Source organism: Ciona robusta, chromosome 8 (genome assembly GCF_009617815.1).
Source record: "Ciona robusta chromosome 8, ASM961781v2".
NCBI classification, from domain to species: Eukaryota; Metazoa; Chordata; class Ascidiacea; order Phlebobranchia; family Cionidae; genus Ciona; species Ciona robusta.
The window spans coordinates 5716115-5738605 of record NC_143242.1 but is presented as its reverse complement, the minus strand read 5'-3'; the positions used below and the strand labels follow the sequence as shown (position 1 = coordinate 5738605).

Below are 22491 nucleotides of genomic sequence, written 5' to 3'. Positions count from 1 at the left end.
GATTAATCTGCTTCCCCAAAACATGGGCGCCGTTTAGCTGCCTGCGGTCAAAGCTATATAAACAGCTTTATTGTGGCTGACGATTAAAGCAGCATTTCGTATGTCTTCGTCATTCAAACTTTCCAACTAATAATTAAGGAACATTTTTAAAAGAAGTCTAAATCCGCATACAAATTTCGAAACCAGACCACAATACGGTGATTTTTCGTTTAAAAAACGTCTATCATTACTGTATTATGTCAAAAATATATTTAAACACATCTAGTTAATTGAATTAAAAACATACAGGAAAAATATTTAGTATCCTTACTTTTCACCGCTACCGTTTTGCCGCCAAATATTAAGCAGTGGACCATTACGCTACAGCTACCAAAGAATATTTACTTCAGCCTTTCGTTTCATAAAAAAAGCTTAATTAAAAAGCGCCCACAGCACTTACCGATGGTAGCCTTTACCCTGATCCAATTTTGATCTGTATGGAATCGAACATTAAAATCTTAGATAAAGTTGTATTTGCTTGGACAAGCCGATGATCGAAGCGAGAGGCGACATGACCCATCACGAAGAGATTGCTCATATATAATCTTGCTGCTAAGGGCTTACACTTAGAAAGTTACTTTTAAATTAGCTGAAAAAAAACATAAATATTTCATTACATTATATTAAATAAAAATTTGAGCAAGTATATTAACTTGATTAGGAGACGTTTCAATATATAGAACGGTAAGATGAAACATGACATATTATATTGTCATTCTCTCTTCCAAGCCATTTGGTAGTAAACAAAGATTATTTTACAGAATTGAATAACCGCATATTTACGACTCTAAAAAAACGTTGTTAATTGTTTAAACCTGATCAAAAGATATTTGGGATTTAGGAGCTAACGTTATCCCATCTTACCCCACAACATTGTATGAAGAATTTAAAACCGCGCAATATAAAACTTTGAATCTATCCGAGATTGGGAGTTATGGTACATAAGTCGTGCAGTATAAGCGCATCTTCTCCACACCTATTTAAAATCAATTACCGCATTCAACCAGCACTGCCGTCCACAAACTTGTTGTGAGACAATCGACGGTGTGTTTCTGACACACACTAATCGCTCGGCCCCACCTAAGCTTGCGCTAATTCGTCGTTTACATTGGTGGAGGCATATACCGGATAATCCGATTCGGATTACGACGGTGGCAAGCGAATTTGAATTGCAGAAACTGCCATGTAAAATGTGGTACACGCCCTGAAAATAAACGCAACGGAAGTTAATGCTGCAAAGCTGCACTGTGGGGTAACATTGAATATCGTTAGCTTTTAAATCGTATGTTTCTCTATAGTGTTTTGTATAATTAACATCGCTTTTTAGAGTAACGTGGCTATACGGTTACATAATTCTGTAAAAATTCTTTGTTTACTAACAAATGGAACAGGAAAAAGAATGAAAACATGTCCTAACTTACCCCACCGTACTAAATTGCCGTCGCCGCACACCGGTATCTTTTTAATCGTTTCCGTATCTTTCCGATTTCTCACATAACGTACTTACCATACTTTTAGGTTCACTCGGTGAAAAGATGGCTTTCCTTGATCAATAGATTGACGATAAAAGTTCCCATGGCGAATCTACACTGCCAATATGACGTAACAGATACTAATCTTGATAGATGTACAAACAAACAGTTTACAAATTGCTAGTCTTTCATAAGCAAGATATGAACGCACCTGGTAATGTTTAGACAAGAATTAAATACGACAAATGTTATTCGGTTGCAATAACTCGATAAAATACATGTGGTCACAGCTTTAGGTCGTATACTTGGTCGTACACTTTTCCATTTACACTGCATACCCTTAAAATCTAGGAAAATTAATGCCTACTATATCACTAGACAGCGCATTACAAATGCCAAAACGCTTGGAAGTTTATTTCTCAGAAATAGGAAACCCTTATTGAGAGATAGCGTTTAAAATATTTGACAGTAATTTAAAATAACATTGGCCAATAAAGCTGATTGAAATGCCGCCTATCATTGGTTGTCACTCTTTCGCCACGGAAGTGTCAGATTACCTTGTGACGTCATTCGCGCACTGACGTCACTAATCTTCCGCAAAATTTTTAATGGAGGATTTATTTCGTATCTTGCATTAAGTAGCGCGGTGTTGACTTATAAACTGTTATTGAACTGTCGCTCTTATGATATAGGTAAGCGTATATACAGTAGAATGGGGAAAGATGGGACATCTTTTCGTTTTGTTTTCTCGTTCCATTAAGTAGTAAACCAAAAGCATTTAAAGAATTATAAAAACGCTGTCTCACGACTTCCATAGACCGTTGTTAATTGTTTAAAACACGATCAGAATAATCGGATATAATGTGCTAAATATGTTCTATGTTCTCTCACAGTACTATACATATCTATACATTATTATAGATTTTTAAAAGTTTGAATTGCCCATATATACATATATAAATAAAGTAGAGGTATTTTGCATCAATCCGTTTTATTACTTTACCCACGGATCACAATTGTTGAATTTGCCTGATTTTTTTAAAAAAAATATACACGGGACACAAACAATCATTTAACAGCGTAACTTATATAGTGGGCAGATATTTATTTGTTTAAAGACCAATATGCGCTCAAACCCGCGGTAGTTGTCGAATATAAAACTTTACACTGTTTCGTTTTCCAACCGTTTACAAAACTTACTCCGCTGCACTTTGTAACTATAAAACAATCTGCGAGTGCGCTTTGCAACCAAAAGATTAAAAAAAAACTTTCACGGGAATGCAATACCAAGTGTATACTATTTCAATACTTTAACAAAAAACGTTCTTTTATTTCTATACGAAGCAAGCACTTTGTGTTTTGTGTAAACTTACTACAGGCGTTTATTTATCAGCAATAAACTCTTATCAGCGGTAAGTTTACTTGAAGATTTCGAATTAAACAGTAATTGAGATTTGTAGCGAGTAGGTGTTAGTTAAATGCTACCGGCACAAATTTCGGGCGCTTGGTTCTTATCTATTATTGCTTTGCACAAAAACTAGTAAGATAAAGGATTCAAGCAGTGACCCGTTTTGTGGAATTATAAAGTAAGTAGAAGAAGCGGGTCGAACTATGAGTTTGAGATGTTATTTGTCATACAGTGTATATCACAGTCATAGAGTACGTTTGAAATTCAGCTATAGAATAAGGAAGGCGAATGACAACTAGTGTAACAGGTATTACTAACATTTAGACAATACAGTAAAGTAAAAAAATAAAAATAATTAAACGTTCACAAAACAGATATATGCAGCCAGTTATTGTTTATTATTGTACAAATCTGTTAATGTCCCGCTGCTAATCTATGGATATACGCTAAGCTAATTTGAGTATAATAGCGCTGTAGCTTTGACCGTGGTGGTGTTAGCGTTTTACGAGATAAATACAACCACATGATATTTACACTTGATATAGAGTAGGGTGGGGGGAAGAAGGGACCCGTTTAGCACATGATATCCTGATCGTGTTTTTAACTATTAATTACAGTTTATTGGAGTCGTGAGGTTACAGTTTTATAATTCTTTGAATGTTCTTTGTTTACTACTAAATGGTACGAGGAAATACAATAAAGAGATGTCCCATCTTACCCCACCCTACTATATATGAGCTTGGAATTGTACACTTAATGCATGCGAGGAAACGAGTCACGTGATCGGGACCTATAATACCAAGCATTGACTTTGAAAGTCTACGAGTCTTTACGGTTGGCCGTGGGACCGCGAGATAAGGCATTGTTCTACAGGGCAGGAAGCTGCCATACCAGCCAGTTTGTTTTTAGTATTGTCTCAACTCTTTAGTTTAGACAGAGTCATTAGTATATCCAGTATACATGCGTACCTTTTAGCAAGAAATCTTTAACCAACGTCAAATTAAGCGTTTTTATTATAGCTTAGAATTACACGCGAAGAGTTCGTGTGCAAACAGACTATGCTGTAAAAGCAAACACGGTAAATGGGCGGGCTATATAAGTACAATATATAGATTGTTATTATTAGAAGCAGATTGACAACTCTATTTTAAACTTCTATTTTACAGCATTCTGCCACAACATGAAACATAAGCAAGTTTTATCAGTGATTGCTGCTGTGTTTGACACTTTATTATTTGGTGGAATAATATTCGGTTGGCCTTCCCTGGATTTCGTGCTGAAGCGGGAGGGTTATTTTTCTTCTAAATGTGAAATAGAAACTGGTGATTTAAAGAACGGGACAACCGTAGCTTCCTCCGAGAAAAGCTTGAGTTGTCCAAGTCAAGATATCGCCCTAAACTTGGTCTACACGTTGTCTACTACCATTGGCGGTGTATCTACTTTCCCACTCGGTTATCTGTTTGATCGTTTCGGTGCCTGGAAATTTCGAACGGGTAGTATCTTAACATTTATACTGGCCTGTACCGCTATTGCGTGCTCGAATAAGGAAACCTCTTGGTTGCTATACATAGCAATGCCAGTTGTGGCTGTGTGTAGTTTTGCCATTCTCACTTCGAACACTCCAATCGGATACTTTTGCGTAGCAGCGCAAGCAACAGTAATTTCAATCATCTATGGTGCGTTTGATTCTTCAGCAGCTGTGATGGTGGTAATGAAGATTGCTTCACAATTGGGAGCAACCGTAGCTGATATATTTACTTTCTATGGCGCTTTGTTACTCCTCTCACTTGTTTACACATTCGTGCTGATGCCAAGAATGCATGTTCCATTTAACGTACCAGATGGTTACCAGTACGGTGTCACAGAATGTTGTTGTTCTAACAACCCAATCTCTTCACCACAAAACACCAACACGCCAAATCAAAGCAGAAGAAAAAGATCGGGAGTTTCAGAATCAACTCCTCTCTTAGCTAACCAAGGCGAGGAACAGAAAACGTTTTCTTCGTCCCTGAAAGACCTGTCCTATTGGCTCAACGTGTTGTACTTGTCTATCCTACAACTCCGGTTGTATGTATTTTATGGCACTTTAAATCAATGGATATCTACGCTTACAAGTAACCGTGAACAACAGAGCAAATATATCACAGCGTTTGGATTCATACAACTCACCGGGATCTTAATTGCGCCCTTTAGCGGCGTGATGACTGACATGATGACGAAGTATTATCGAAAGTCTGTCACATGTTCTGAACAAGTTGTTCGGAAACGAGGTGTTTGCTTCACGATTGGTTGCACGTGTTTAATGGCAACTTTCTTCTCTGCACTTGTTCTGATTCCTGTGTTGGAAATCCAGTACATCACATTTTTCGTGCAGAACGCCGCCCGCACTTTTCTCTATGCTGGTAATGGCGCTTTCCTCGCCACTACATTTCCAAGCGAACATTTCGGAAAACTTAATGGTCTTACCATTGGAATTGCCTCTGTCGTGTCGTTACTTACATACCCCATTAATATTCTTGTTTTAAAAGTTTTTGGCGGTAGCTTTGTTGTTGTGGATTCCGTGTTCTTGGGTTTGTGTGTTTTAACATTTGTACATCCAGTGGTTTTGTTTTTTCGAACCAAACCTAGCTAAGCATTATTAGAACGGATGCTATCAGTGTTTTAATCTGTAATATGTATAGGCCTACCAGCTGTGTGAAACATTACTTTCATTTGGTGCTGAAAATGTTTGAAAGTGGTTTTGTAATAATGAAAGAATGTATAATACCAAAACATCAGTTTATCCAGACTAGTAGATCCTGTGCACTCATTTGCTATTTTTTTGTTAGGCCTACAGTAAAAGAGTGATTGATATTGCTTTGATTCCTACTGTATTAAAACCAAAAAACAAAATTGTGTAGTTTATTTACAGATGTTAAAGTATATGATAACAACCATTGGATCTGCAACGTAACTGTTTTAGAGATTTTCCAATCTACCATTTGCTTACTGTAAACTAATACAACAGATAAAATAATTACAAATAAAATTTGTTTTTCGAATCCTGTTTGCCAGTAAGAAAACCTCGACATGTTATTGTTGAAACGACGCGAACATAGGTATATACAAAACAAAGGGCATACATTAACAAACCATTTTAAATAGAAGCTATACTGTACGAGGTATAAATGCATAAAGGTAACTCAGCGAGGTGCAATCCGCTGTTATATGTGGACAACCCATCAGTATAACCGCTGGGTTGGAACAAAAAGTAGCATCAGGCCTCGATCTCCGTATTATATATTTCCAGGACAATGTTTTACTAATGACCACGAAATAACTTCCAAACAACAACATGCGAGGATTTATAGGTTAAAAGAAGTAGTTAAATTTCTCCTACCTAACTGGCTGCGCAACTAATATTTCAGTTATGCCTTGTACGAAAAAACAAAACCACTGGATGCACAAACGTCAAAACAGACAAGCCTAAGAACACGGAATCCACAACAACAAAGCTACCGCCAAAAACTCTTAAAACAAGAATATTAATGGGGTATGTAAGTAACGACACGACAGAGGCAATTCCTATGGTAAGACCATTAAGTTTTCCGAAATGTTCGCTTGAAAATGTAGTGGCGAGGAAAGCGCCATTGCCAGCAAAGAGAAAAGTGCGGGCGGCGTTCTGCACGAAAAATGTGATGTACTGGATTTCTAATACTGGAATCAGAACAAGTGCAGAGAAGATAGTTGCCATTAAACACGTGCAACCAATCGTGAAGCAAACACCTCGTTTCCGAACAACTTGTTCAGAACATGTGACAGACTTTCGATAATACTTCGTCATCATGTCAGTCATCACGCCGCTAAAGGGCGCAATTAAGATCCCGGTGAGTTGTATGAATCCAAACGCTGTGATATATTTGCTCTGTTGTTCACGGTTACTTGTAAGCGTAGATATCCATTGGTTTAACGTGACATAAAACATATTCAACCGAAGTTGTAGGATAGACAAGTACAACACGTTGAGCCAATAGGAAAAGTCTTTCAGGGACGAAGAAAACGTTTTCTGTTCCTCGCCTTGGTTAGCTAAGAGAGGAGTTGATTCTGAAACTCCCGATCTTTTTCTTCTGCTTTGATTTGGCGTGTTGGTGTTTTGTGGTGAAGAGATTGGGTTGTTAGAACAACAACATTCTGTGGCACCGTACTGGTAACCATCTGGTACGTTGAATGGGACATGCATTCTTGGCATCAGCACGAATGTGTAAACAAGTGAGAGGAGTAACAAAGCGCCATAGAAAGTAAATATATCAGCTACGGTTGCTCCCAATTCATAAGCTGACTTCATGACCACCATCACCGCTGCTGAAGAATCAAACGCACCATAGATGATAGAAATTACTGTTGCTTGCGCTGCTACGCAAAAGTATCCGATTGGAATGTTCGAAACGAGAATGGCAAAATTACACACAGCCACAGTTGGCAATGCTATGTATAGCAACCAAGAGGTTTCCCTATTCGAGCACGCAATAGCAACGCATGCGAGAATCGCAGTTGAGATACTGCATGATCGAAATTTCCAAGTCCCGAAACGATCAAACAGATAACCGAGTGGGAAAGTAGATACACCGCCAATGGCAGCAGACAACGTGTAGACCAGGTTAAGTGCGATATCTTGACTTGGACAATTCAAGCTTTTCTCGGAGGAATCTTCAGCTGTGTCGTTTTTTAAATCACCAGTTTCTATTTCACATTTAGAAGAAAAATAACCCTCCCGCTTCAGCACGAAATCCAGGGAAGGCCAACCGAATATTATTCCACCAAATAATAAAGTGTCAAACACAGCAGCAATCACTGACAGAACTTGCTTTCGTTCCATCGTCATTCTGAATCTCTAAAATACCTATGAGAAATGTAAGTCAGAGTAGCGTACGTCATATTACATTTTAAAATAGTTGTAATGCTGGGGTTCGATTATATAAGCAAGCGTGACCTTGAAGAAACTTGTATATGTAGGAACTCAGTTACGATAACATGCGTCTACACAAGAAAATGATAATAATGTACACGTGACATTAGAATCGTGGGTGTTCTGTTACACCAGTAATAACGTGCTGTTTATTTAAAAACTTAACAACAAATTAATAGAACGTAAAATACTTGGCCCCTCTTTTGTCAAAGAAACACTCGCAACACGTGTTACAAGTGTTATGCATTTTATACTTACAGCCCTTTCTGTTACATTATGCAACTGTAAATAATAAAACTTCATTGCCTTGTGTCTATAAGCTCTCTGTTAGGCCTACTCAAGTCATGTGAGCAAACCTTTTATGATACGACTTTTCGTAATGCTATTAGGCAGATCAAAACAGGCCTACGTCGTTGTGTTTCGCGATCAACCAGTACCAACTTATGAACGTATCCTAATATACTTGTCTGCAACATAATCCAACGATCTGGGTCAGATAAATGAATATCAGATGGCATGTTGCTGCTGCTTTTCGTTGAATACAGCTGAAGAACTGAGATTTTGCTTACGCCGGAAACATACTATCTATCTATCTGTGGGGCCTATACTATTTCAGATTAAACTGAACATATAGCTTTTCGTGTAGATGCGAGTAAAAAGTAACAGGGTACTCAGTGTAATTGGTTTACTAAAATTATATGCCGCAATAAAAACCAATTAACAAAAAGTCATGTTGCCGATTAAAGAAAAATCTATATTATCATAACGTGATAAAATAGTAGGGTGGGGGAAGATGGTACATTTGTTAATTCTATTTTCTCGGCCCATTTGAAAGTAAACAAAGAACATTCAATGAATTATAAAACACATCCTTACGACTCCTATAGACCGTTGTTATTTGTTTAAAACGTGATCAGATTATTCGGATATTATGTGCTATAGAGTGGGGGAAGATGAAACAACTTTTCATTCTATTTACTGGTCTCATTAAGTAGTAAACAAAGAGTATCAAAACTTATTAAATCGTATCTTCACGACTTTCATAGACGGTTGTTAATTGTTTAAAACACGATCAGGATATTTGGATATTATGTGTTAAAAGTGTCCCATCTTCCCCCGCTGGACTATATATATATGATAGGTATGCCCTCTTATTGGACATGCTAATTGCCCATACCTAAACGTATAAAATTAAAGTAAAGTTCTGCTGTGTATATTCCCACACCCTTTTATTATGCAAATATAAAATTGGAACAATACTATGTAACAACTTTATCACTAATAAGAACAACAACTTAAATTCTTCTTTTGTTGAAACAGTACCAAAGCTTTAAAAACATTGCACTAAACGTTAAGGACATGAAAACAGGTATTCTAGCAGCTCAAACACAACAAATCTTAACTTTATACACATGGGCAGTGCATAGTAAAAAAAATCACTTGGTATTAAATTGTCATGGAAGTCACACCAAACATCAAAGGCAGGGGATTTGTACAACATACACTGATGCTGCATTTACCTTTTATTGCAATAGGCTCACCAAAAATTTAAATAAAAATGTTAGCTGAAACATTTGCAGCACAAAAAAATATTTTGCAGTGAACATTATACACTGCAATGCAGGTAAATGTTGAAACGAAAAATATTAAACAAATATTCCACATTTTGCTATTTTCTTATTTACTATTTTGCTTTCATATAAAATCTACACTGAAGTGTAAACAGTTTCAGTTAAAATACAATTCATCATCTTGGACAACGCCATCTTTCTGGATCAACATTTTGTAATTTACGAGTTGAATCTGACTTCCATATTAACCATAGAATGCCAAGTATAAGACATAGAACCGCTTCCACATAATAACCATCAACCGTGGTAACACACAAACCACCAGCTGTTTCACAAACCTGGAAATTCAATTGTGGTACATCAAGATTTTACAAGTATGGATGTAACTTACTTTATCCTTGCGTGGTCGGAAAACGACAGTCGTTATAACATAGGTGTTCTGCTTTATACACCTTGTGCCAGCTTACAAGTTACCAAGTATGTTACTTTGTGAGTAATTATTTTTTTCAGATTTTTTTTTCATTTTTTCAATGTTTGGCTGATAATTTTGACAAACCATTAGTGACCACTGGGTTGGAGCAATTGCCATTAAGTGTCCTGCCCAAGGACAAATAGACCCACAATGTTGGCAACAAAGAGCCTTGAACCCATTACCACTGGGTTACAGAGGAGGTACCTTCATACAACTTATGTAGGTATGACCTTCAAGTATCTTTGCGAAAGGCCAGTGAAAGTTTGTTGCCTGAGTACACACACCCACAGAAGGGCCACCAAATTAAACCTGATACCTCTGGGTTTAGAGCAAGGACTTCAACAACTGTGCTACAGCATCGGTATAAATGACCACTCATAAAACTAATATTTCTGACAAAAGTATTCCTTTATTATTAATATAGCAATCCACTTACTGCTTTATCCTCCTTGCTACAATAAACAAGATTTGAAGTTCCTCCAACACAGTTAGTTGTTGTTAAAGCATCAACATACCAGAGTGCTAATGTACTTGGCCAGTTACCTACAAAGCACGGTGTAATTAAATGTAGTTGTGTAGTTTCATAGTGAGGCGGGGTAAGATGAGACACCTTTTCATTCTATTTTCTTGTCCAACTTGGTGGTAAAAAAAGAACATTCAAAGAATTATAAAACCATACCCTCACGACCTCCATAGATCGTTAGTAATTGTTTAAAACAAGATCAGGATATTTGAATATTACGAGCTAAAGGTGTCCCATCTTCCCTACTACCCTACTATACTTGTTTGTGTATACATAATTCATACTTACCTCCTAGATTTGCAACTGTGTTGAGTAAAGTCATATATGTTCCACCAATATGAGGGTCACTAATTTTAGCATTGAATGCCATTACTGCTACAAACATACTGTACAATGTAACCTGTTTAACATAAACAATACATAGAGTTGGAAGGTGATCATTAAAAAATTACTATGGGAACATATTTACCTGGTGGAAACAATACATAATTAGCACTGCAGCAAAATAATAATATGGGAATGTACCATCTTCCAGCTTAAATGAAGGAGTGTAATGAACAAATGCAGCAAACAACAAGGTAAAAATGAGCCTGCAGGGAAAATAATATTAATTAAAGTTTGCTTTGAAAGTATCACAGTTAGGAAATTTCCTTTATAGGTCTATCTTTGTGTGTTAAGTGGACTCAATAATTTAAATAAACAAAGCTATGGTAGTGTACCAGCCTAACAAATACAATAAAAACTTAAATTTAACATAAATACATGCGGTATACCTATAACGAATTGCTTTCAGAAAAATGTCCAATGGTCGTGGGCCTGAGGTATATTTTGCAATGATAACAGGTAGGGCAATTTGTAATGGTGTAAGGGGTATTGCAAGCAAAGCTAAAGTTTCCTTGTGTATTCCACATTCTATTAGCTTCAATGCAACTATTGATTCAGATGCAAAACCAATCTAATGAAGAAAAAGACAAGATTATATTATTAAGAATAATAACTTAACTTGTCTATTCGATTACGGTAGCGAAAATATTAAAAATGTTCTCCTGGTAATTAATGTAAAATAACTACACTAACATTTTGTATGCCATCCAGACAAAGACAACAGAAAAACACAAAATTTGACTTATAATTTATGTGAACTGACAGCAACTGCTTTAGTGTATCCGCACAATATAATTAGAGGTGTATTCGTGAGTTTAATTATTAACAAATGTGAGGATCATTTAAACAACTTGCTTTTCGACTACAAACATTTGATAAGTTGGACGTTGGAATAAAATGATTTAATCTTGAAATGAAACACAGTTTTTAAGATCAAGTAATTTCCGTATGTTTAATTTATGAGTTGCAAAGAAAATAAAGAAAATTGCATTTTATGTAAATTTGGCTTTTACAAGCTTGTTTGTGCTTAAATTTTGCAGAAAGTGAAATTTAAATTTAATTCGGCCTCAGGGTTTTTACTTGTATAAAGGTATTACAGCTCAGTATATATTGAGTTGTAGTTAAAACTAATATTACTGTTGTTGTAATAAAATGACTGAGGATTTAGATTGGAGCACTGTACAACAAGATACGGGGTTATTTATACAGAAACCTACACAAGCAACTGATTGGAGGAAATTTAAACTCGCACAGACACAGATAGACCAGTATTTCAGGTTGGTGGTGTATGGTTATAGTTTAGTAGTGTATGTTTGATACGGTGTTATGACAATGCTTTTGGTTTCTGTATTATGTGATCTATACATATTGTAATAAACTAAATATTCCTAGAGGATTTTACTGGGAAAATTTTAGATATACTTATTAATCTTTTTAGGAGACAGCTGTTCGTATTTTTTTTATACATTTTTACCAAACATTTTTTTTTTTTTTTATACATTTTTACCAAAACAAGTACGTTTTTTGTCACAAAACTGCGATTTTTGTAATTTTGTTTCAAGTTGTTGCTTTGTAAGAATGGGTATCCCTATATTGGGTGGTTGTCCATGTTTTTTTTTCCTTTGTTGGAAAAATATATTACAATCTTAAAAAGGGTATATATATTCCTTTTTTTAAGTTTATGTAACTTTGTTGCTTTGTAGGAATGGTTTTCTTGCACCGATTAAAGTTCTTAATGATGAAGAATGCGATTTATTGCTGGAGGATTACAAAAAGTTTATTGTAAATACTTGTAAACAGTAATTTTCCTAATTATTGAAAACAAACATAATGATACATTTACTGATAACTTATGTTCCAAAAATACAATTTCTAAAATGTTAAATATACACTTGTTAGTTGTTACAATATTAAAAGTAAAGTTTAAACCAAACTTGTGTTTTACAATCATAACACAGTCTATATTTTGTAACAAGGAAAGTGACGGACATCCATATTTTTACGAATTCCACAAAAACCAAACTGGGGATTCAAATAACGTATTAATGCATGCACTTGGACACTGGAGAATAACTAGAGCATTTCATGACTTAATATATCACCCTGCTATTTGTGTGAGTAAAAAACTTTCACTTTAAATTAAAATTTAACCCAGTTCATTAAGATGCTACAGAAAGTTTTTTTAGATGATACTGTGTTTTTATCATAACTTTTAAAAATCAATTTTTTTTGGAAAAAAAATTAAACAAATTTTTGCAAAGGTACCATCGTCGCAACTAATCAGTGGAGATAATGTGGAATGCTCAGTTCGTTTCTGGCATGACCAGCTGTTTGCTAAGCCTGCCAAATATGGTGGTTGTGTGGCCTGGCATCAGGATTATAGCTATTGGACCAGGACATATCCTATGAAGCACTTAACTGTATATTATTGCAAATAATTTTACATTACTGCTTGTAACAGTTAAATAATAATCTGAAACGACAAGTAATAAAATAAACTAATATTTGTAAGCATGTCCATTATGCAAATCAATAATTTTTTTTAATATGCAGTTTCCTAATCCAGCCTGTACACATTTTAGTATAACCTTATACAAAAAAAGTCGTTTTTGTTACAAAAGACCTTTAAACAAATGATCTTTACATTACCTCAATGAACAAGTTAAGAAAACAACTTTAGTCGAATGCTAATTAACTGTCTCGTATTAAATAACATTAATATAAATATATCTGTACCAAAATTTTACAAGTAAAAGTGTAAACAATTTTTTTAGATCCACATAGCATTGGATGATCAAACTGAAGAGAATGGTTGCATTCATTACATACCGGGATCACATAGATGGAACAGAGATGGTAAACCACTACCAGTGACAGATTTTAACTTTAAGAACATGGAATCGATTAAGGTGGGAATATTTAAACAAATGATAACAAAATTTGATCAGTAAGAGTTTTTTTAACTTGCAGACCATACTAACTGAGGATGAGAAACAGAAGTTTTTTCCAACACCTTGTAAGTTAAAGAGGGGAGAAGTAAGTTTCCATCACCCACTTGCGGTGCATGGTTCGTATCCTAACAGGTTTGTAGTCAGACTAATAGAGGACTCTTGTGAATTGCATACAAAATCTACATTCAATTTTGTAAAGCAAGACTTTTTTTTTACTTGACCAGAATTTCAAAAAGCAAGAATTTTCGTTTTTTGGGGATTTTGAAAATCAAAACATTTTTTACCGGAGTAAAATTTTGACAAGCCAGACTTTTACTTTGTTTAGAATTTTAAAACTCTGTACATTTAAACACATTTAAAAAAAAACCTTGATATTAATACAGAAATCTGTAACATGTCTTTACTATAGGTCTGACCAACCACGCAGAGCTGCTGTGGTAAACTATATTGCTGATGGGGTAAGATCGTCAGGTGATGGTTGTTTATTAGAAGGAACAAATATCATGTCCAAAGGAGAGAAACTCGGTGGGCAGTTCTACCCTCTTGTATATGACCAGAAGTGGGCAAATTAAGACAAAATTGTGCTTGTGGATTTACATTATTTACCAGCAATTAAATTGTTGTGTGATGAAATTTGCAATTACCGATTTTTTTGTGACAATTGTTTTTGTTTCGTGATAGATTATTCAATTACTTACCCAATTTAATTACCTTGCAAAGGTGGTGTTATTGCAAACTATGTAATAGTTATTGTGTTGTTATTAAATTTACATTATGGTTTACGAATTTCAATACAGTTTTAATTCGTATAAAGGGTGTTTTTGTATTATATTTTACATTACATATGCTATTTTCAACAATTAAGGGTCAAATTTACCATTATCTATTATTCTGTACATGTGTTACATGTGATTCTGCGTCATTCCCTAACATTTGAATACAAACAAACAAAAATCTTAAACTATGACACAAAGTACAAACTATCACAAACAACCCAAAAAGGCTCACCTTTGCTGTTAATAAGATAACAACATATTGAAGCACGTTTGGCAAACAAATGATCTTAAAAAGCAACTTGTAAGTAGACACAACACCTTTTGAAGCAGTATCGTTTATTTCTGATGTATTTTGAGCATCTTCTTTCTTAAATATCATTACTAGCGTGGTGGTTATAATAAACACAATTGCCCAGAAGTACATAAACCCTGTGATAAGAAGAAGGAATTAAGTTATTATTAAACTTCAAACCCTTTGTTTTATGCTTGAAGATCATTTTTTGTGAAAAAAAGATCAAAATATTGTATGTATACATCTTCCTCTCTCTGTATATATATATATAAATACATATATATATATAAATATATATGAGTCATTTTCTGATGCTGAAAACTTGTTCTTGGTATTACTATTTGGTCTTACAAAATAATACGAGACACAACTAAAATGCTGAAAAATCTGCCAAATTTATAGATCTAGAACTTTACTTTAGTAGCTACTAACTGTTAAATATGAAGCAATTTAGGAGCAAAAAAACAATGATAACAACACAGTCACTCACCAGATAAATTAACAAGACCTTCCTCTTTATGAGAATCTGCCGATCTAAAATACTTGTTACAAAAGTCTGCAGATTCCAATGCAAGGAAAACAACATAACCAAGGAAATAACCTGCAGTCTGCGATCAATTTAAGAATTAGTTTTTTACAGTCGTGACTCGTGGTATGTAAATATTTTACGTAAAAGTTTAAAACAAATTATGAAAAACTTTTTTATATAAATTTACATGAAATTTTTCATACCAGTTATGTAATAGGCTATTGTTATAAGCAATTTTACCGCAGATAAAAACAGACGAACAGACAGTTGTTTTCTGTTTTATTTTAAAGCAGGAAATACAATTAAGTACCGTTAGAAAGCAGGAAATTATGTTAGGTCAATTAGATGAACATTTATAGCATGAAATATAGTAATAGATTTGTTACAAAATTAAATTGCACCTACCTGTCCCACTGAGTTACAAGTTGAAGCAAGTCCAACATTTTTCTTAGACAACATTGTAAGTGCCCATCCATCGACTGCAATATCTTGTGTGGCGGCGCAAAAGTTTAAAATAAAAAAGCAAACTGTAAGATTCCATACATCAGGTTCAGGACCTCCCATTATGGCGTCTAATCTAAATGAAAAATTTGGTAATGTTAGTTTTAGAAATATGGTTTCCATTTAAACATAGAGATATATATATATATATATATATATATATAATATTTATTCATCAAAAAATTAAAATTAAAGATCACTAATTAACATTAAAGATCACCCTAAAAAAAAAAAATTACCACAAACCACCCCCCAAAGAAACAAAATTACCACCCAAAAAATAACAAAAAAAACATATATTTTAAAAAATAACCATACTTGTATGAGAGAATGAACATGATTGTACCAATCACGTATTGAGTTGGAACTAGCCATGTTTTTCGTCTTCCAATACTTTGTATATAAGCTCCATCTACTATAGGTGCCCACAACAGCTTTATACTAAATGGCCAAAACACAAAACTGAAGAGAGCTTGCTGCTTGTAGTCTACACTTTTCGACTGTAAATAAAAAAGAAAAAGTATGAGTTCGTTTTTGAAGACAAGATACGAATGTAGTAAATCTAATGAATAATCATTTTGGACGTATGTGTCCTTGGGCAAGACATGTGTTATACGAGTGTCGTTTTCTGGCCAAGCGAGGATAAAGCAAGTTACATTCACATTCAATCAATCAAGCATGCATTTAATTTCTCTAACTTTTACAACTAGTATTGAAAAAAAGAATTCAATTTAAAAAAAGGCTTTGATTACCGCTAATAGCATTGGAATACTGCCAGCTAGTCCAAGAGGAATTCCCTGCAGAACATACAGGAACAGCAAAAGTAGGACACTGGACCTGTCTTCATACCACCAGTGCATTTTCGAAGTTGGTGTCCTGGTATTGTTTATATCTCGTTCAGAATTAAAAGGCATGTCCAGTGAATTTGAGTTTTGGGATTCTAAATTATTTTCTCTGTTCTTGGAGCGAGATCTTGTGCCAGTGTTGTTCATTTTTAATTATATAAAATATATCCTAGAGAACTAGACATGAGTCTAAGAATGCATACAAAAATAGCAACATAGCAACAATATAATGTATTATATGTCGTAATCTAATAATATAAATAAAAGTGATAACTGATAACCATAATACCTTGTAAAAATAGCAGAAAAAATATGAACTACAGTTATTACAAAACTATCAACTATATCAACCATTTAAAGCATCTTTTAATACAGTATAGATGAAAAGGAATGTAGCTTAGTAGTTATATAGCAAATAAAGTATAAAATTGAGGAACAATAAAAACGTTGGTCTCTGTACCTTGTAAGTTATAAAATTAACATAAATAAAATAACATAAGTGTATATGCACTACACTACTGGTACAGTGGGTATTTTTTTGTATTGACTTGACTACCAGTAGGCCTATAAGAACTGTTACCATTATTATTAGTGGATTTAGATCTTTAGTACATAAGGCATCTATAGATTTCAACATTCTACTCCATATTTGTCAAAATTTCTCAGTATAACATTAAGTCTGATTTGTACTTTGCCCATAGCTGTTGTGTGCAGTTTATACCGGTCAGCACCAGCGTAAACCAGATCTGGGTTTTTCAACTGAGGACAACCACCAACAAACTGCTGCATCATTTCTTCCTGAAAAGTTCCATTAGGCTTCCATGTTACGCACTCTATATCATGACAGCCTGGTGATGAAGGAACATGCACAAAACCATAGCCGTACAGTTCATTCCTCCCATGTATGTCCTGATGCCAAACCTGGAGGTGTAGCCTTGGCCATCCTTGCAGGCCTTTTGTAGCATAATGAACATCAATTGGATGACTCCAGTACGCATGTTCCTCATTTTCCGGGTTGTCTACATGTGTTTGACCTCCTTTGAGCCCAGCAATTAGTTTCCACGCTCCTCCTGCATGTAGTCCCCACTTACAAAACAGACTGTGACTTGGGAACTCACTTGCACCTATAAGTTGCCCTATAATATGAACCTCAGCCATTTTATCTGTAAAACCGACAAGTTTAACTGACATTTTCATTCAAAAAAGTGGCCATTGGTAAATAGCACAATTCTATGATTCAATATTATATCCTTTCAAGCAACCACAGAAAAATAAAATACAAACGTACTAAAATTAGTTCATGCGGCGCCATATTAAATATTTAACCAAAACTCTTTCAAAAAAAAAACAATATGTAGTTTCATGCACACAAATTGTTATGTTACATCAGTATATACCCAAGTTATTTAAAAATGTGATATAGATGGACAAGTTTTTCAATACAGAATTTCAGTTTATAAACCACTTTTTATCCCTCCAACACCACAATATTGCACAATAGAAAACAATCTATCATTTCGTCAAAATTATACAATGTATATACATGGTGTGATTTCAAAAACAAAAGTCTGGCCTTCAACAATTTCTTGTCTGTGTGGCAAACATCTTCCAAAAACACAGAAAACAAAATGGAAGTATACAAAACATTGAAAATGCGGCCGAAAATAAATCTTCCTTATCCACCAAACCCAGGATCTGTACATTCTTGCAAGGCATATCAATAAAACAAGTAAAAACAGTGAAAAAAATACAATAACAGTCCATGGACAATATTCCTAATTATTTGGAAGAATTGAAATTGCCGACAATTGAACAATTGTTTAATTTATGCAAATTAAACTTGGGCAGGAATACACAACAACGTTGCAAATGTTTGTCACTATTTCATACCACCAAGAGGATTTCCGCCACCTTGAAACTGTCTCATCATATTTTGTAATCCGTTCATGCCACCCATTTGTTGTAATACACGAGGATCCATAAGCTTTGCCATTTGACCATTAAGCCTTGCCATTTGAGATGGGTTAACGTTTTTGTCCATGCCCCCAGGTTTAAAAAGTCCTTTCATGCCACCCATTTTCTTCACCATCTGTGCAAACTTTCCGTGCTGGCCAAGTAACTCATTTACTTCCTTTGGCAAAGTGCCAGAACCTCTTGCAACACGAGCCACTCTGCTCGGATTTTTTGAGAACAACTTTGCACCATCTTTATGATCCAATTCCTCATCTGTCATGCTGTCCATGATGGTCATCAGTCGCTTAAGTCTTTCCGTAGAGTCCTTTTCATGCCCCTTCGTCATAAAATCATTGAACCCAGGTATCATGCTCATAATCTGGCTAAAAGGTCCCATCTTCATAATGTTTTGAAACTGTTCGTACATGTCTCTTAGTGTGAATTGTCCATGCTTTAATTTATCCAGCAACTCTTCATTGTCGTCCAGTTTTAGTTCATTCACTTTATCAATAAGTCCCTCAATGTCTCCCATATTTAGAAGTTTTCTCACAAAAGGCTGAGTTTTAAACATTTCAAAATCATCAATGTGTTCACCAGTACCAATGAAAATAATCGGGGACTGAGTTGCTGCAACTGCACTGAGGGCACCTCCACCTTTAGCGTGACCGTCAAGTTTTGTAACAATAACTGAAGCCACGTCGACCTTTTCTTTAAAAGCCCGTGCTTGGCCCTCACAAGCTTGACCAATAGAGGCATCCATAACGAAGATAACATTATCAGGGGCCACTGCATTGTAGACCTGGAGCATTTCCTCAAAGAGAGAATCTTCTTGCTTGTGTCTGCCACTGGTATCTACGATAATAATTTCAAAGTTCTCTTCTTTAAATGTTTCCACACCTTCACTGGCAATAACCACAGGATCAGCTTCTGTGTACGAACCATAAAAAGGAATCCTTGCTTTGGTTGCGTTTTGTTTTAACTGATCGAAAGCACCAGCTCTGAAAGTATCTGCACAAATCAAACAGGTTTTCCAGTTCTTCCGTTGATAATAATAAGCCAACTTGGTACATGTCGTAGTTTTACCACTACCTTGAAGACCGACGAACATAATAACATTTGGTTTTCCTTTAGTAGGTTGCCATGCTTTGACTCCGGGATCAACCAGCTTAACCAGCTCCCTGAAAACAGCCGACTGTATCATTTTCCTCTTGTTTAAACCTGATGCCATCTCATCAAAGTCAATAGCCGAACGCACATTTTCTCTCAGCTTTTTCACAAGACGAATGTTAACATCAGATTCCAAAAGAGCTCTGCAGATTTCACTTAGCATGGACTGCAGAACCTCTTCATTTATGATGGTTGCATTGCTTAACGATCGTAGAGCGTTGTTAATTTTTCGTCCTAAATCCGCTAACACCATGATGCAACACTAATGTCTGTTTTTCAGTTGAAAATTTAGTTAGGAAAAACTAACTTATAAAAATTCATTAATTTTCCTGCGTTCGTTGGAAAAAGTAAAAACAAAAAACGTTTTTATATTTTAACAAAATTGAATCTGAAACAGTAAAACACCATTTACAAGCAGCAAGCTGTACCAGTTTAGACGCAAACTACATAACCAACGCTTCCATCACCATCATAAACAGTTACGAATGACGTTACAACCTAGCCAGATGTTAAAAGCTTGTGCTCATTCATCCGTGACTGGATCTCTATAGTTGTCCGTTGTAAAAACGGGGACGGTGGTCGGAGATGGGACATCTTTGGCATATAATTTCCAAATATCCTGATCGTGTTTTAAACAATGAAGAACGGTATATGGCAGTCGTGAGGATGCAGTTTTATAGTTCTTGGAATATTTTTTGTTTAGAATAAAAGGGTGTCCCATCTTTCCCCCAACTACTATGTATATAACTTGATGCTTCGTCATCGTAATTACCAACCTAGCCAACGGTTACAATTTAAGCCTCCGACGGTAACACCTTACCATGAGTAACCCATACAATATTATGATAAAACTCTCCGGTATGAATAACGTCATGTTATTGTACAACCTACATGCCGCCTATCTGTAACAATAAAACCTTTTAGTACGTTACAGGGAACTTCCATAGACCGTTGTTAATTGTTAAAAACAAGATCAGGATGTTAGGATATTATGGGCTAAAGGTGTCCTGTCTTCCCCCAACCTACTATAGCCTATATATATGACTTAATGTTCGTCAGAATGCGTGGTATGGTGTTAGCAGTTAAAACAGCAATTAGTACGTTAACCATTACATGACCACTGTGATAGTATCACACAGTGTTGTATTAGTAAAGCTTAATTTAAAAATCTAATAGTCACTAATATACAAGAATACTAGATGTTTTATGGTTTTTAAATTTGACTTAACATTTAGCATAAATAATTTGTGATCAGGATTTTTCGTTATGTTGTAAAACAAACAGGAACTTATTTTTATGAAATGGAAAACGCAACGAATACTACTGAACATCTCGACACCACTCGCTTAGTTATATTGGAGATTACGACTTCTTTCCTAACACTTATTGTTCTGTACATTTTATTCTGTTTATTGTGGTATGAACGGACATTACTGCGTAATAACAGTTCGACAAAACGTAAATCTTCGAGACGAACGGACATTACTGCGTAATAACAGTTCGACAAAACGTAAATCTTCGAGAAACACAGCCAAGTATGCTGTGGCAATGAGAGTACAGTCAATTCTTGCACCAGTTTTCTTTTTGGGACGGCTAGCCACTGACCACTACGAGTTACTAGCACAGTACTTGCAAAGAGAGCCCCATGATTTCTGCAATGTGACATGGATTGTTAGATTAATCTTTTCGGCATTTTCGATTTCACTGGTGTACCTGTTTCTCTGGACGAGGCAAAATTACTGTTACTCTGATAAAGCGATGCGTCATTTAACAACCATGGTAACAACTACCCTTAGTTGGGCGACTCTTGCTTTAATATTGGTCGCCGAGATAACGTGTACAATATTGTTTGGTGCAACTCGGTTTTACCGACTGACTGCAAGAGGATGTGTTTTAGACAAAACTACTATCCCGGAAAACATCCCATGGATCGTACTCGCCGTATCTACAGTTGGGTTTCAAGCTTTACTCTGTGGCTTGTTTCTCTATCCACTACTGAAACACAGATCAGTTGGAACGAGCAGCATTCGAGGATTTATGCCCTTGTTCAGGCGAACCACAATAATAGCAGCACTTTGTATATCCAATGACATAACTGCAGCTATCATAATACTGTCGGTAAACAATCAATCCAATCTTATTACTGATCTTGTTTACGCTTTAAACATCATGATTAATGTTTTGTTGGTTGTTGCCGCATTCCGAGATTGGAAGTTAAGGATATTCCCCATGTGTGGGCCAAAATGCAGTGGGGAGCATGGGATGTCATTAGAAGGAGAAACCAACCTAGCGTCATTCCGATCGAGGGAAAGCAGGAAGTTTGCACCTCCTGCTGAACAGCAAGCGGTGAAAATAAAAACCATATCAAATGAAGCAACCCGTTGCAAACGTTTGGATGAACAAGAACAAGTGCAGGTCACAGGCGTTTAAGTTGGTTTTGAGGATCTTTGTTTTCAATGTAAACAATGCTAATGTTTGTAATGTTTTATAGGCAAGGTTATACATATACGTCCGATCGCGTATATAGCCGTATACCACTTCCTTGCGACGCAACGCAAAAGGAATTTGAATTATCGAATAATCTTTTAATGCGACATATTCGATACTATAGCCCAGCGTTGCTCCGAATTTTAAAATAAAACAGTACTTTATACGAGTAAACG

At 35.4% G+C, this 22491-nt stretch overlaps 7 protein-coding genes across 7 annotated transcripts; 3 read left to right on the top strand and 4 right to left on the bottom strand.

The window, feature by feature from the left end:
- Nucleotides 1–4099: 4099 nt before the first annotated feature.
- LOC149732716 (equilibrative nucleobase transporter 1-like) lies at nt 4100–5960 on the top strand. The gene has a single exon (XM_089882621.1). It carries the CDS (start codon nt 4100–4102, stop codon nt 5549–5551), a length of 1452 nt encoding a protein of 483 aa, XP_089738747.1. The 3' UTR covers nt 5552–5960.
- Nucleotides 5807–8351, bottom strand: LOC149732715 (equilibrative nucleobase transporter 1-like). The gene has a single exon (XM_089882620.1). It carries the CDS (start codon nt 7778–7780, stop codon nt 6323–6325), a length of 1458 nt encoding a protein of 485 aa, XP_089738746.1. The 5' UTR covers nt 7781–8351; the 3' UTR covers nt 5807–6322.
- A 725-nt stretch (nt 8352–9076) lies between these two features.
- LOC149732713 (acetyl-coenzyme A transporter 1-like) lies at nt 9077–16855 on the bottom strand. The gene is made up of 10 exons (XM_089882610.1): nt 16616–16855; nt 16182–16363; nt 15768–15939; nt 15324–15441; nt 14774–14970; nt 11204–11385; nt 10900–11020; nt 10719–10830; nt 10344–10450; nt 9077–9773 (listed from the first exon to the last, which is right to left on the bottom strand). Exons 1-10 carry the CDS (start codon nt 16853–16855, stop codon nt 9612–9614), a joined length of 1593 nt encoding a protein of 530 aa, XP_089738736.1. The 3' UTR covers nt 9077–9611.
- LOC149732714 (uncharacterized) lies at nt 11446–14971 on the top strand. Its single transcript, XM_089882634.1, has 7 exons — nt 11446–12091; nt 12518–12596; nt 12791–12928; nt 13076–13234; nt 13589–13723; nt 13785–13897; nt 14175–14971. Exons 1-7 carry the CDS (start codon nt 11967–11969, stop codon nt 14335–14337), a joined length of 912 nt encoding a protein of 303 aa, XP_089738760.1. The 5' UTR covers nt 11446–11966; the 3' UTR covers nt 14338–14971.
- A 41-nt stretch (nt 16856–16896) lies between the features above and the next one.
- LOC149732712 (B9 domain-containing protein 2-like) lies at nt 16897–17905 on the bottom strand. The gene has a single exon (XM_089882648.1). It carries the CDS (start codon nt 17903–17905, stop codon nt 17339–17341), a length of 567 nt encoding a protein of 188 aa, XP_089738774.1. The 3' UTR covers nt 16897–17338.
- LOC149732711 (signal recognition particle subunit SRP54-like) lies at nt 17866–20283 on the bottom strand. Its single transcript, XM_089882613.1, has one exon. The coding sequence runs from the start codon at nt 20079–20081 to the stop codon at nt 18588–18590; it is 1494 nt and encodes a 497-aa protein (XP_089738739.1). The 5' UTR covers nt 20082–20283; the 3' UTR covers nt 17866–18587.
- Nucleotides 20284–20433: 150 nt separating this feature from the next.
- Nucleotides 20434–22489, top strand: LOC149732710 (uncharacterized). The gene is made up of 2 exons (XM_089882655.1): nt 20434–21266; nt 21322–22489. Exons 1-2 carry the CDS (start codon nt 21130–21132, stop codon nt 22256–22258), a joined length of 1074 nt encoding a protein of 357 aa, XP_089738781.1. The 5' UTR covers nt 20434–21129; the 3' UTR covers nt 22259–22489.
- Nucleotides 22490–22491: the final 2 nt, after the last annotated feature.

Coding starts and splice junctions, on each gene's coding strand:
- LOC149732716 (XM_089882621.1), top strand. CDS start 4,100: ATGAAACATAAGCAAGTTTTATCAGTGATTGCTGCTGTGTTTGACACT.
- LOC149732715 (XM_089882620.1), bottom strand. CDS start 7,780: ATGACGATGGAACGAAAGCAAGTTCTGTCAGTGATTGCTGCTGTGTTT.
- LOC149732714 (XM_089882634.1), top strand. CDS start 11,967: ATGACTGAGGATTTAGATTGGAGCACTGTACAACAAGATACGGGGTTA. Junction 12,092..12,517: donor CAGATAGACCAGTATTTCAG/GTTGGTGGTGTA, acceptor GTTGCTTTGTAG/GAATGGTTTTCTTGCACCGA. Junction 12,597..12,790: donor AGGATTACAAAAAGTTTATT/GTAAATACTTGT, acceptor TTTTGTAACAAG/GAAAGTGACGGACATCCATA.
- LOC149732713 (XM_089882610.1), bottom strand. CDS start 16,855: ATGAACAACACTGGCACAAGATCTCGCTCCAAGAACAGAGAAAATAAT. Junction 15,442..15,767: donor CTTGTAACTCAGTGGGACAG/GTAGGTGCAATT, acceptor AATTGATCGCAG/ACTGCAGGTTATTTCCTTGG. Junction 11,021..11,203: donor CTGAAAGCAATTCGTTATAG/GTATACCGCATG, acceptor TTTTCCCTGCAG/GCTCATTTTTACCTTGTTGT.
- LOC149732712 (XM_089882648.1), bottom strand. CDS start 17,905: ATGAAAATGTCAGTTAAACTTGTCGGTTTTACAGATAAAATGGCTGAG.
- LOC149732711 (XM_089882613.1), bottom strand. CDS start 20,081: ATGGTGTTAGCGGATTTAGGACGAAAAATTAACAACGCTCTACGATCG.
- LOC149732710 (XM_089882655.1), top strand. CDS start 21,130: ATGGAAAACGCAACGAATACTACTGAACATCTCGACACCACTCGCTTA. Junction 21,267..21,321: donor TATGAACGGACATTACTGCG/TAATAACAGTTC, acceptor ATTACTGCGTAA/TAACAGTTCGACAAAACGTA.